The 14,219-nt window shown below is 53.1% G+C and overlaps 1 protein-coding gene across 1 annotated transcript in view; it reads left to right on the top strand.

The window, feature by feature from the left end:
- UBASH3A (ubiquitin associated and SH3 domain containing A) overlaps nt 1-14,219 on the top strand; it is a 41,721-nt gene continuing 27,502 nt past the window's right edge. Inside the window, exons 1-5 of the mRNA XM_033856116.2 lie at nt 1-208; nt 2,180-2,233; nt 4,929-5,115; nt 9,171-9,369; nt 13,236-13,405. Coding sequence (XP_033712007.1) covers nt 96-208; nt 2,180-2,233; nt 4,929-5,115; nt 9,171-9,369; nt 13,236-13,405 — 723 coding nt within the window. The 5' untranslated portion in view covers nt 1-95. The remainder of the gene's footprint in view (nt 209-2,179; nt 2,234-4,928; nt 5,116-9,170; nt 9,370-13,235; nt 13,406-14,219) is intronic.

The following is a 14,219-nucleotide window of genomic DNA, read 5'->3' on the forward strand; positions in this document are numbered from 1 at the left end:
ATCAAAACGGGCTTGAGGTTTTTCTTCTCTGCCTCAGCCTCCCCTGCCTCTCCCTCCCTGCTTTATCTGCTCGCTTCAGTCGGCATCAGGAAGAGATGGCAGCGGGCGAGACTCAGATCTATGCCAAGGTTTCCAACAAGCTCAAGGGCCGCAGCACCACCTCGCTCCTGGACCCCCTCCTGGGCATGGGCTTCCCGGCACACATCGCGTGAGTACCGCCCTGGCTGGCCATGTGCCCTGGACCCTGAGCTGGCCCCTCTGGGGCCACAAAACTGCAGGTGGCTCAGAGCACTTACTTCCTGTCAAGGGGTGCACCGTGCAGGGCCAGAGACTGGCTCAAAATGAGGCCTTTTCTGCTTTTATAAATGACACAATCTTTGCCTTTTAAAGACAAACTCTGCTGGCTGGTGACGGAGGGACCTTGAAATTTGTGAAAATTGGAAGCAGGGTTTGGAGGGGCCTGGCTGTACCTCCTCTGTGGGCAGCTCAGTGAATCTGAGACAGCTTTTTAGACTCGAATTTGAAAGCCCCAAAGCCGGGTGGGTCTCTGATGCTGGGATCTCTTGAAATACACAAGAATGTAGTTCTAAATATGCAGGGAAACCCCTTGTCCTTAGGGGAGGACTCTCTTGAATGTCTGATAATGGAGCGAAATGGTTAAGGAACTCCCCGAGCAGGGTGGACATGAGCCTACTTGTCCAAGGAGAAGGGCCACACAGAGACAACTCCACCTTGAAGGTTACCCTCCGGGAGAGGACAGGGTCCCCCAAAACAATGAGCTTGAGACTGACATCAGGTTGCAGCTTCCACAGTGTTCTTAGATCTGGTGCTTTTCACGTGTTTATTCATGTGGGAAATACATCATAAGTCCCCTTAGGTAACCTCGGATTTGCGGGGGGGGGCAAACTCTCCTTAGACAGATGATAAACCCTTGCCCAGCTGCGTGGAATGATTGAGGCTGGACCCCTTTCCTCCCCAACCCAAATCAGGACTTTGTTGTCATGGTATGCTCATAGTAAATCGGGGGTCTGTGAGACGGGAACAGAACCAGGCGTGTGCAGGGTGCTTGCCATGGGCCGGGCACCGTCCGTCAGGGGCAGACGGGGACACCGAGGCTGGAGAGGGCAGATTCTGGAGGGGCAGGGCTGGAACCCCACTCCCAGTAACACTCACGCTTGCAACACTCACGCTTTATTATGTGACCGAAGCCACCATCGGAGACATACTCAAAATTCCTTCCAGTTTAAACAGCTGCGTGTTGGAGGTGGAGAAACGTGTTTTAAACGTCTCCCTTAGGCGAGAGTGCCCAGGTAAGGCTCCTGTTAACGTCTCCAAGCAGCCTCATCCCCGCCAGTATCCTCTGAAATAGCAGCGCTGGGCACTGGCCATCTTGGGTGCCTGGTCAACTCCAGCTATTTCCAGGCTGAATTCCCAGATGAGTTACCTTCACCAAACTCCATCTGTCCAGTTCAGTCCCCTTCAGTTAAACTCCATTCAGTGTACGTTCATCCCAGTTTCAAGGATGCTTAAGACTTGGTTGGGCCCTGGGAGCTTGTGGTCCAGTTGATCAGGTGGATGGACTCAAGTCCATTGAGATGAGGGGCAAGGTGGCCATATGTGCGGTGGGGAAGTGCAGGAGAGCTGCACGGGCATCCTGCTTGGGTGGTTTGCGGAGGGCTTCCTGGAAGAGAAACCTCTGAGCCGAGCCTGGAAGACCCAGTGCCATTTGCCCCAGGGCATGTTGGTACCGGGCCTAATCTTGGCAGGGAGGCAGGTGTGCAAGCCTGGGACATGGCCCTGCGCAGCCGACTCAAGGGTCCAAGAGCGGGTCCACCTGGCTTGGGAGCAGGTGCGTTGGGGAGGGATGGGGACGCGGGATTCAGGTGTGGGTGGACCTCAGGACAGGAGCCCTTGGACTCCGTACCAGGGACTGGGGGTGGGGGCCAGGGAAGGAAAATGATGGGCTGAGATGCAGGGCGTCTGCGTTTCCAAAACCACAGTGATGCCACGCGGAGGGCGGAGGCCTGGGCGCTGCATCCCACTGTGAGGTCTGGCCGTCCAGCCCCTGGGGGGGACCCCCTAAGGTCCCATGTGCTGCAGGGACACTCCTGTCTCTCTGACCTTTTCCAAAGAACAGAAGGCAGGTTCTGAGAGCTCCTCGCGTTCTCCCTCCCCACAGGCTCAAGGCGTTGGCGGCGACTGGAAGGAAGACGGCGGCGGAGGCGTCAGACTGGTAGGTGCGGTGAGGTGTCTGCAGGGTGAGCGCTGGGAAGTCCCCAGGACACTCCAGGGGGCGGGGAACCTCCACGCCGCCCACCCAGTACCCAGGGAAAGGAATAAAGAGGCCCCGGTTAAAATGGAAAACAAAAGAGAGAGAACTTTGAACAACGTTTTCTTCACTTAAAAGTCTGATTTAATCCAAACGTGCCTGTCAGTGAAGAGTAATTTCCATGTGATTTGTTGAGTGAACAGGGCAGAGCCATTCCTGCTGATATGAACGCGAGGTTGCCACCGTCTTCACCTCTGATGGGGCGAGAACTTGCAGGTGGTGCTGAATGCCCCCCAAGGCCTCGCACGTTGCCCCTCAGGGTGCCAGGTGCCTGGGGGCTGGGGGGAGCTCTGGGTTCCAGGAGCTCTGCGGCTCTGCCAGCCTCCTGCTGCTACAGGCCTCGGTTTCTGGCCCTGGGAATCAAAGAGGACACCCCGTTCTCTAAAACTCAGTGCCGCCCGCGTGTGGCCTGATGCCATCATCCTTCCCCTGGTGGGAAGTCCCCTCGTGCTCCGCCCCGGAATAGCTGCAGTGAAAATCAAACAAAAACCCCAGGTCCCGCCAGGCTGGGGTGCCCTCCCCAGAGCAGGATGGCAGACACAGGCACCAGGTCTCTTAGGGCTCAGCGTGTCCTCGGCGGGAACCCCCTCCTCCTCCAACAACTCTAGGCCAAGGGCAAAAATGCCCGCCCTGTACGGGACAAAGGGAAGCACCTGGGACCCTCTGGGCTAGGCTAACCCTAAAGTCCATTGGAATTAAAAACCAAACCCGCTGCCCTGAGGGTCGTGCTAGTGGTGACTCAGCCAGAAAGCCCAGCAGACCCGCCGGAGAACAGGGAGGTGGTGGGTCCCCGAGATTCTGTGAGAGTGGGCGCAACCGCACTCCTAATCGGGGGCGGGGGGGCTGCAAATCAGGATGCCGTTAACAGCAAAAGGCGGCTTCGAGTGCTGGTGAGAATGCGGGGAAGGTGGTCTCTCGCTTTCTCAGCTGCAATAGCGGTGAATATCAACACTGAAACTGTGTAGCTGCCCCCCAGAAGTTCATGTCCAAGTACATTCCCTGGAGAGACACAGAGGGCCTAAAAGGACACGGACAAAGATCTCGATCACAGAGCTGTGAAATTTAAAAAAAAGAAAACAATTTAAATGTCCATCGATGGCATGGGTGGATGAGCTATGTAGATGGTGCACTGTTATACAGACCTTAGAAGGTTCATTCTGACAAACTTCCCCAGATGTATGTGTATCGATGTGGAGAGATTACAAAAACACAGGGTTGAGTAAAAAATGCAAGTTGCTGAATTATTTGAGCAATAGCTTATGATTTATATAAAACACACACAAGTGCTATCTGGATTGGTTACCTAGATGTCTCGAAGAAAACAAAGCAGGTTAAGACTTGAGGTTTCCTCTAGAAAAGGGGAAGTGAGCTACAGTAGAAGGGGTATAGCTTCCTCTATTGGTATTTTCTTTTTATTAAGGAGAAGGTATTTGTGTGTATCTTATGTTTTCTCCAGTGGCTGTACCCTGATTCCTAAATTCAATATTATATCACAAGCACTTCTCTGAGTCATCAAAAATTATTCAAATCCATAATTTCCAATGACTGCATGATAAAGTTACTATCTTTTTTCTCGTTTTTTCCTTCTTTCCTATTATAAATAACCGTACAATAAATATGTTACATGAAGTCTTATCTATACTTTTTGCCTCGGATAAATTTCTGGAAGTGGAATTATTAGTTCAAATGGAATGGGTATTTTAAGGCTATTGACACATCTTAGCAAACTGCTATATGTAAAGGTTGCAGAAATTCATCCTTAAGTCTCACTGCACCTTCGACACAATTAAGCCTTTCATCCTCTCAAAGACATTCTGTTAATTTGACAAATGAGAAAATTAGTGTCTCGTGGCTGCCTCAATTTTTTTTTTTTTTTTTTTGCGGTACACGGGCCTCTCACTGTTGTGGCCTCTCCCGTTGCGGAGCACAGGCTCTGGACGCGCAGCCTCAGCGGGCATGGCTCACGGGCCCAGCCGCTCCGCGGCATGTGGGATCCTCCTGGACCCGGGCACGAACCCGTGTCCCCTACATCGGCAGGCGGACTCTCAACCACTGCGCCACCAGGGAAGCCCCAATTTTTTTTTTATTATTGGTGAGAATGAACTTGAATTGGGGGCTCTATGTCATTTTTCCTAGTATTTTTTTTCTTAGTATTTAAAATAACTTTCTGAATTGAAAGAAAATATAGTAGCCACCTAAGTTCTGTCTAGTTCTTTGTGGCTTTGATTTTTACACTTAATTTGAAGTTGGAGATAAAATTAAAGTGTGAGTTTTTTTCCACAAAATTTTCAACCCTAAGGAGATGACTGGCCCACAAACACCATTAGAAGACCAGGTTTTGAGTGTTTCTGTCACCTTTCTCTGCTTTTCTGGGTCTTTGGCCTGGGAATCAGACTAGCCAGGATCTGAGACCTAGCTGGACACTGACCTGCTCTGCGGCCACACTCAGCCCCATGCTCGGCAAGTCCCGCCCGGGCATGGACACCTCTGCTCTGCACGGCCTGCTGTTCTGAGTCGCTGTCACCACTGTCCCGTGTCCTCCATGGGGAAAGACTCTTTTGGCCACGATGCCAGGTAAGTGTCCCATTCTCTGTTGCAGGCTGCACTGCCACTGCAATGACCCTTCTCTCGACGACCCCATCCCCCAGGAGTACGCCCTTTTCCTCTGTCCCACGGGACCCCTGCTGGACAAACTTCAAGAGTTCTGGAGAGAGAGCAGGCGTCAGTGCGCAAAGAACAGAGCCCATGAGGTCTTCCCTCACATAACGCTCTGTGACTTCTTCACGGTGAGTCGGTCCAAGGAGTTTTTCATGCTCATTAACACAGCAGCTGAGTCATTTTCTGCCAGAACTAGGTGGTGATGGGTCAAAATTGAGGGGTTTCCTTTCACAGGGTGGCCCACAATGGTGGTGTTACCCAGACTCTTTGTGTGAGATATTCTTTACTTTCCTCCTCATCTTCATCTGGTCAACTTCTATTCATCCTTCAGAACCCAACTCATTTATCCCCTCCCTTTTTGAGTCTTCCCCAGCTCCCCAGGCAGAAGAGGTTGCTGCCCTTTGTGCTCCCACCATCCTCTTGTTTCTAAGTCTAGCGGCCCTCTTTCCCTGTTGCATGGCCATGTGTCTGGTTCAGCTCTGCATCCCTCACTGGACTGAACCGCTCAAGTGAGGGAGGATAATTCACTTGCCATTGCCCCCCAGAGACCAGCACCTTGCCTCACACAGGTGTGTGATGGATCAACTAAAGGGCGGGTTGGCCAGCCACAGATGTAGGACTTCTCCCTGCCTGGGGGACCAGTTCTCTGATTCAAAAGATGTTCAGAGAGCCAGCTGCAGCTCCCAGGATGGGGTCCTGGGAAGGTGAGAAGGACCTGGGATGCTCAAAAGACAAGAGGGGGGCATGAGAGTGAGAGAAGGAGGGGCAGACACCAGAGGAAAGTACAGAGGGCACACCCTGGCCCCACCCCGCTCTACTGCCAGCAAACTCTAAGGGTCCCACCGGGGCCCAAGGAGCCCTCTGTTCCAGGCTCCTTTGCGCTGCACGGAAAGGGGGATGCAAACCTGTGCAGGAAGGCTTCCAGAAGATGCCCAGGAGAAGCAGCATCTTCCAAAGCCCTTGACAATCATCCTCATTTGCCAGGGCCAGTGGGGAGGGAGTCCCAGGTTCTGAAACCAGGAAAGTCCCAGGCAAACCAGGGTGAGTTGGTCACCCTACGTGCACATTGATGGCATGTGTGACAGGCTCCTTCCTGGCTTGTCCTAGGAGCTCATCAGGGGAAGGAGAGGCAGTGAAGCCAGCAGCGAACATGACCTTAGAAATGGACACACTGGGTCCTGACAGCCAGCGAGCTGACCGGGGCCCCCAACTCTTCCTCCCGGCCTGTCGAGGCATGTCCATTTGTGCATGCACACAGGCATACACAGACACACAGAGACACACACAGCATCTCACGCAGACACACCACACGCACACACCATGTCACACACACAGATATGCACACAGACACACACAGCATCTCACACAGACACACAGACACACCACACGCACACACACACACCATGTCACACACACAGATATGCACACAGAGACACACACAGCATCTCACACAGACACACCACACGCACACACCATGTCACACACACAGATATGCACACAGAGACACAGAGACACACACAGCATCTCACACAGACACACAGACACACCACACGCACACACCATGTCACACACACAGATATGCACACAGAGACACAGAGACACACACAGCATCTCACACAGACACACCACACGCACACACACACACCATGTCACACACACAGATATACACACAGAGACACAGAGACACACACAGCATCTCACACAGACACACCACACGCACACACACACACCATGTCACACACACAGATATGCACACAGAGACACACACAGCATCTCACACAGACACACCACACACACACACACACACCATGTCACACACACAGATATACACACAGAGACACACACAGCATCTCACACAGACACACCACACGCACACACCATGTCACACACACAGATATGCACACAGAGACACACACAGACACACCACACACACACACACACACACACACCATGTCACACACACAGATATGCACACAGAGACACAGAGACACACACAGCATCTCACACAGACACACAGACACACCACACGCACACACACACACCATGTCACACACACAGATATACACACAGAGACACAGAGACACACACAGCATCTCACACAGACACACCACACGCACACACACACACCATGTCACACACACAGATATACACACAGATACACAGAGACACACACAGCATCTCACACAGACACACAGACACACCACACGCACACACCATGTCACACACACAGATATGCACACAGAGACACACACAGCATCTCACACAGACACACCACACACACACACACACACCATGTCACACACACAGATATACACACAGAGACACACACAGCATCTCACACAGACACACCACACGCACACACACACACCATGTCACACACACAGATATACACACAGAGACACAGAGACACACACAGCATCTCACACAGACACACAGACACACCACACGCACACACCATGTCACACACACAGATATGCACACGGAGACACACACAGACACACCACACACACACACACACACACACCATGTCACACACACAGATATACACACAGAGACACACACAGCATCTCACACAGACACACCACACGCACACACCATGTCACACACACAGATATACACACAGAGACACAGAGACACACACAGCATCTCACACAGACACACAGACACACCACACGCACACACCATGTCACACACACAGATATGCACACGGAGACACACACAGACACACCACACACACACACACACACACACCATGTCACACACACAGATATGCACACAGAGACACACACAGACACACCACACACACACACACACCATGTCACACACACAGATATGCACACAGAGACACACACAGACACACCACACACACACACACACACACACCATGTCACACACACAGATATACACACAGAGACACACACAGCATCTCACACAGACACACCACACGCACACACCATGTCACACACACAGATATGCACACAGAGACACACACAGCATCTCACACAGACACACCACACGCACACACCATGTCACACACACAGATATGCACACAGAGACACACACAGCATGACACACAGACACACCATACACGTAGATACGCACACACACATTTCCCTCCTCTCGAGGTAGCTGCCCCCTCACGCCCGCCCCACGCCCCACGCTGCCCTGGTGGCTGAGCGCCCCTGTGCAGCACAGGAGTGTAATAGGGATTCACCCTTGCCTTTGATTCTGTAAAATAACGCTCAACCACCGCATAGCGCCGTCATCCACAGGTCGGTGTGTAACGCGGCCCCTTGCTCCCAGATCACACGAGATGCGTGCCCTCCAGGCACCGCGTGCTTCCCAGGCCCTACGACGACTGCAAAGATACAACAGAAAGGGTTGAATTCAGCGCGCTCCCGGTTAGCGGGGGGCTGAGGGTGCGCATTACCAGCGATGATAAGGTTCATAACTCAGAGAGTAAAGAGGGCTGTGGGAAGCCCAGAGGGAGCCCGCTGCTGGGGAGAGCGGGATTTGGCCGGCTCCCCGAAGGGGGTCGCTCTGTCAGGGTTCCACTGGGGTCCCACACGGGCGCGTGGAGTCTTTCCCACTGAGCAAGGAGCCAAGGACTGTGTGGCCAGAGGGCAGGTGCGTGGGTGACAGCAGGGTTGAGGGGGAGCTTGTGAGCCAAGACCACGTCAGAGGAGAGCCCGTTGGGGGCAAGGATGGCTCGGTCACTGGCCGAGTGTGTGGCCTGCTGCCGGGTCTGAAGGTCAGCAGCTGAGGGGTAGGCTACAACCCTCCTCAGTAGGGTAGGTTCTGAGCGGTGCGCCCCGGGGCTGCCTTGGTGTCTACAGGAAACCTCCAGAAGCCAGTGATGCAGCGCTGAGCCCAGCTGTGGGCCACAGGACCGGAGGACGGGGCTCAGGATGTGATGCGGGGTTGGGTCAACTCAACATGGAGTGAGGCACATGTTTAGAGGGACAAGGGATGTTTGACCAGGGCACTCAAAGGCTATTCTATTCCCAAAAGAGCTGGACCTGAATTCTGTAAGAAACTGGGGACCAGCTACAGAACGGATCCATCACCCCAAACGCCAGGACTAGTTAAGTTATGTTACAGCATCGTGGACAGAAAGGAGGCTCCCGAGGCTGCCTGATTTATTAGCTAAGGTAACAGGTGACGTCCTGTCTCTGTCCCTCAGTGCGAGGACCAGAAGCTGGAGTGTCTGTACGAAGCGCTGAAGAGAGCCGGGGACAGGACCCTGGGCGCCTTCCCCCCGGCCGTGCCTCTGGTGCTCCATTCTTCCGTCAGCTACCTGGGCTTCTTCGTGAACGACAGCACCGCAGACATCATCCAGGAATTTGCTGTGATGTTCGCCACGGAAGCGTCCATCTTAGCAGGTAGGCAGCCCCAGGCAGAAGCACACGCGGGGCCCGGTTAATAGAAAGTGGTCCCTTTGTGCCTGGGGCTGAGCCCGCCACACTCGGATGCGATGGGCAGACCCCAGGGCCGCAAGAGTGAGGCTGTTTCCCCGATGCAGCGACGGTCATCCTACGGGCTGGCCGGGCACAGGGCTGTCTGCACCCTCACCAGGTCACTTCCACACCCACCTGGCCCTTTACAGCCAGCAGCTATGACACGGCCTTAACCTGAGACTGAACGATTAGCTAGAACCTCCGTAACGGGCCAGGATGTCCTTCAAAAATGTAAGCTTAGTCAGACAGAGAAAGACAAGTATCATATGACATCACTTACACGTGGAAAAAAAAAATGGTACAGATGAACCTATTTACAAAACAGAGTCACAGATGTAGAAAACAAACTTACGGTTACCAAGGAGGAAAGGGGTGCGAGGGATAAATTGGGAGATTGGGACTGACATAGCCACACTACTATACACAAAATAGATGACTAATAAGAACCTGCTGTGTAGCACAGGGAACTCTACTCAATACTCCGTAATAACCTGTACGGGAATAGAATCTAAAAAAGAGTGGATATATGTATACGTATAACGATTCACTTTGCTGTACAGCAGAAACTAACACAACATTGTACATCAATTATACTCCAATAAAAATTAATTAAAAACAAAACAGAGTGAGCGCATAGAAAGACTCAGAACTAGCAGACGGCTCTTCTCTGAGTGGGAATAGCCTTGTCTGCATCGATGTGGTTTTTCAAAACACTCAGCCGTGTTCCAGCTGCTGGGAAACTGTCCCAGGAGGGACGGTGTGTGGTCACATGATGACAGGGGATCGTAGGCTGGGGCACCTCCCCCAGCCCCACGCCCACAGAGGCAGGCCTCCTCACCAGGCCAGCGCTGTATGTAGAACACAAGTCCTAGCTGATTCATTTTAACGTTCTAGGTATGAGCGTAGTCTTGTCTCCTTGGCCTCTTGGGGGGAAAATTATCTAGACTCACTTTGCAAATCAACCAAATTCACTTTCCTCAGACACCAGCCCCGGTCTGGAGACTGAGGTTCCGGCTGGGGTTTACTGGGAAGAATTCCAGACTTGACCTCAGGTGTGAATTTTCCCTCGTCTCTGGTTGGTGATGTGACCTGAATCATGTCCTCTGACCCCTGAGTCGTTTGCTTTCTCTGCAAATGACTGGGGCTCTCGCCCTTTAAACAGTGCGGTATGTTTGGGGAACTTCCCCGTGGTCCTGGTACTCAGAGGTGCTCCGCACAGCTGTGCTTTGCTGAGTCTGAAACTCGAAGAGGCCGCAGCACCCTGGTAGCAGGACCCCTCCCTGCCCCCTGCAGACATGTATGCACGCAGGTGCCGGTCACATGAATAATTTCCTTAGTCCCAGATCTCCATTTGGAGGCTCGCTTGTCGAGTCTGGGGTCATATTTGCAGCTAATGATAACCTCACCCCATGTCCTTGCGGATTGCCTCCCTTATGTAAACGTGAGTTCAGGGGATGGTTCTTGAATCTCCTTGTCTCTAGAAGGACGACGGACATGGCTCCTGTCCTGATGCAGTGTATCAGCCGCTTGCCTCCGAGCAGGCCTAGTACCTCACTTACTCCCATGCCCCCCAAAAGTAGCTCTTAATGACCACTCATTTAAAAATAGAGTGACCGAGGGCTGTGCAGGGTAAAGTGCCTGCCCAAGGTCACTGTCATGGGTTGAAAAGTGTCCCCTAAAATTCAAGTCCACCAAAACCTCAGAAAAGGACCTTATTTGGAAATAGGGTCTCTATTAGATGTAATTAGTTGAGGTCACACTGGAGTAGGACAGGCCCTAAGTCCAGTGTCCTTGTATGACGAGAAGACACAGAGACACAGAGGAGAGGCCATGTGACCACGGAGGCAGGCATTGAAGGGATGTGGCCACAAGCAAAGGAATGCTGGGGCCACAGGAGCTGGAGGAGGCCGGGAGGGACCCTCCCCGGGAGCCTTCAGCGGGGGGCACTGCCCTGCAACACCTTGGTTTTGGACTTGCAGCCTCCAGACGCATGAGAACAAATTTCTGTTGTTCTAGGCCATCCAGGGTGTGGCCATCTGTGACAACAGAGTCCCCAGGCCAGTGGGTGGTGGACCTGGCATTAGAGCCCGGCCACGTCCTGCTTCACGCCTCCTGGGCTTCGTGCTGACCCGCTCCGCACCCCGGGAAACGGGCTTTGACCTCACGTCCATCGCCCACCCCTTAGCAGGCTCCGCCCTGCCCTCCACGGCCGGCACCCTGGGCCTGACCCTGATGGATCGGGAGGCACCAGGCACAGCTCAGCCAGCGAGCGTGATCCTGGCCAGATCACGGTCCCCAGGGGCATGGGCCACACAGAGAAATAGACAAGCGCCCATTCAGATCAGGTGACTCAGTGATCTCTCTGACGATGACCTCAGCGGGCCTTTCCCAGGCCACGCTGACTCATCCACGGCAGGGCCGTCCCCCCCACCTCGTCTGGAACACCCGAGAAAAGGAATTTCCCCGGCACCCACATGCTCTCTTGCTTCGAGCTCCTCTCCCCCGCAGCTCAGGGCCTGGAGACCTCGCCGGTTTCTCTTTTGCTACCAAAGGCTCAGATAGAGGATGAGAGACATCAATGGGGTTTTGCCAAGTCTGGGCTCCAGGAAGTGGGTGCATCACCCTTGACGTTTTTCAGGGGGAAGACGGATCCTGTGTGTTGCTAAGTGTTGCCTGTGAGAAAGGTAGCAGGTAACTAAGATTTACTGAAAGTTTCCCGGGGACCTTACGGTTAAGAGGTCGGTTTCCCAGGACAGCCCGTCCAATCCTCAAGTTGTTGCTGTCGAAACTGAAGCTGAGTCAGACCAGGATGGTCCCCAAAGTCAGTTGCCAAACGGGGCAGCTGGGTCTAAAGTCAGGTCTATCCGATTCCAGAGTCTGTGCAGTTCCACTAGTCACCGCCTCCCCGGAACAAAGCTGCTTTGTGACCTGGCTGAAACCGGATCCTGGCTGCTTCGGGGACGCTGCCCCGAAGTGCTGCCCACTAACCTGAGGGCCCTGGGATGGGGGCCAGGAGGACTGGGGCCATGAGGGCAGAGGTCACTCCAAAAGACCAGGGCCTGGTGGCGCAGGGGTTGAGAGTCCGCCTGCCGATGCAGGGGATGCGGGTTCGTGCCCCGGTCCGGGAAGATCCCACATGCCGCGGAGCGGCTGGGCCCGTGAGCCATGGCCGCTGAGCCTGCGCGTCTGGAGCCTGTGCTCTGCAACGGGAGAGGCCACAACAGTGAGAGGCCCGCGTAAAAAAAAAAAAAAAAAAAAGACCAGGGCCTTGGCCGCTCCAAGGGCTTCCTGCTTCACCAAAGTCAGCAGAATATTAAAGGCACTGCGATGCCTGATGGAATCGCATTGCTTAGGGCATTTTCTTCCAGAGACTCCGCAGTTGACTGGAGCGTGAGCCACCCGTTCAGGCCACTGTGTCACATGCACACCCCGGGGGATGAAGGAGATTTGAATCAGTTGTCGGGGCAATTAGCTTGCAAATTGATGGGCCACAAACAGCCGCCCCCAAAACCTGTGTCTCTATACCCTCTGCTTTCCTGCTTCTTCGTAGAATCTGCGAGTACCCGGCCACCTCCTTAACGAGGTGACCTCTGTGTGGTGGCCCGTCTGGGCCAACTCCTTGCCCTGGCGGGGGAGCGCTGGTGTGGGGAGGGGAGTGGGCAGAGGCAGGAGGTGCGTGTGTAAAGGCGTTTGCACCTCCAGCCCGGGTTCGTGGCCGCCCCGGATGCGGCGACCCCGGGCGTGCAGTGCGGACGTCCGGGTCAAGGTGCCTCGTTTGCGTGATTTCACAGACTGCATCGTGAAGCCCTGCACCAAGCAGCTGCATCTCACCCTGGCCCACAAGTTCTATCCCCACCACCAGAGGACGCTGGAGCAGCTGGCCAGAGCCGTCCACCCCGGCCACGGCTGCCAGTGGACGGCCGCACTCTACTCCCGGGACATGCGCTTTGTACACTACCAGGTGAGCGAATGCAGGCGGACGGCTGGACTGGACCCCGCCATGGGAATAGGTGAACGCTGCCCTCCTGACGGAGCCCTGACCCGCAGGAGCCCTCGGATGGAGGTATTTCAGCAGAAGGACGAACTTCTATCCCTTGTCTAAAATCATTCTGTGGCCTGCGTTTGGGAATTAACATTCTTTTGTATATATGAGTCGCAGACACAGAAATTTGGGGAAAAAGTGGAAACATTTCTGGTATTAAAAATGGACGGTTGCAAAGATTTATGAATACATTGTGCTGTTTGCTAATTTGTTTAGATAATGATTTGAGTGAAGCCTCGGTTCAAGACTCCCTCCCCACGGGATTGGTTGCTTTAGATGGAAAGCTTGTTACGCTCCTTTCAGACCCATGGAACAAGTATGAATGAATCCACCGTGTTCTGTGGTGTGGGAGAAGCTGTAAATAACCTTATTCCAAGGGGGCCAGATGTGAACATCTGGTTATGCTTTGAGATTTTCATATAAGAAATAAGTAAACAGACATAAATAGGTAGGTAGATAGTAGACTGATAAAATAGGTAGATGATAGAGATAGATAGATGATAGATAGGTAGATAGATAAATTGATAGGTAGATAAGAGGTAGGTAGATAATAGATTAGCTAGATAGGTGATTGATAGATACAGATAGGTAAATAGATGATAGATAGATGATTGATATGCATAGATAGATGATAGGTAGAGAGATAATAGACAGATGATAGATAGATAATAACTAGAGAGACAGACGATAGATAGATACCAAAATGCATTTCTGAATGTATCTGAACAAGTGT

Source organism: Tursiops truncatus, chromosome 4 (genome assembly GCF_011762595.2).
Source record: "Tursiops truncatus isolate mTurTru1 chromosome 4, mTurTru1.mat.Y, whole genome shotgun sequence".
Lineage (NCBI taxonomy): Eukaryota > Metazoa > Chordata > Mammalia > Artiodactyla > Delphinidae > Tursiops > Tursiops truncatus.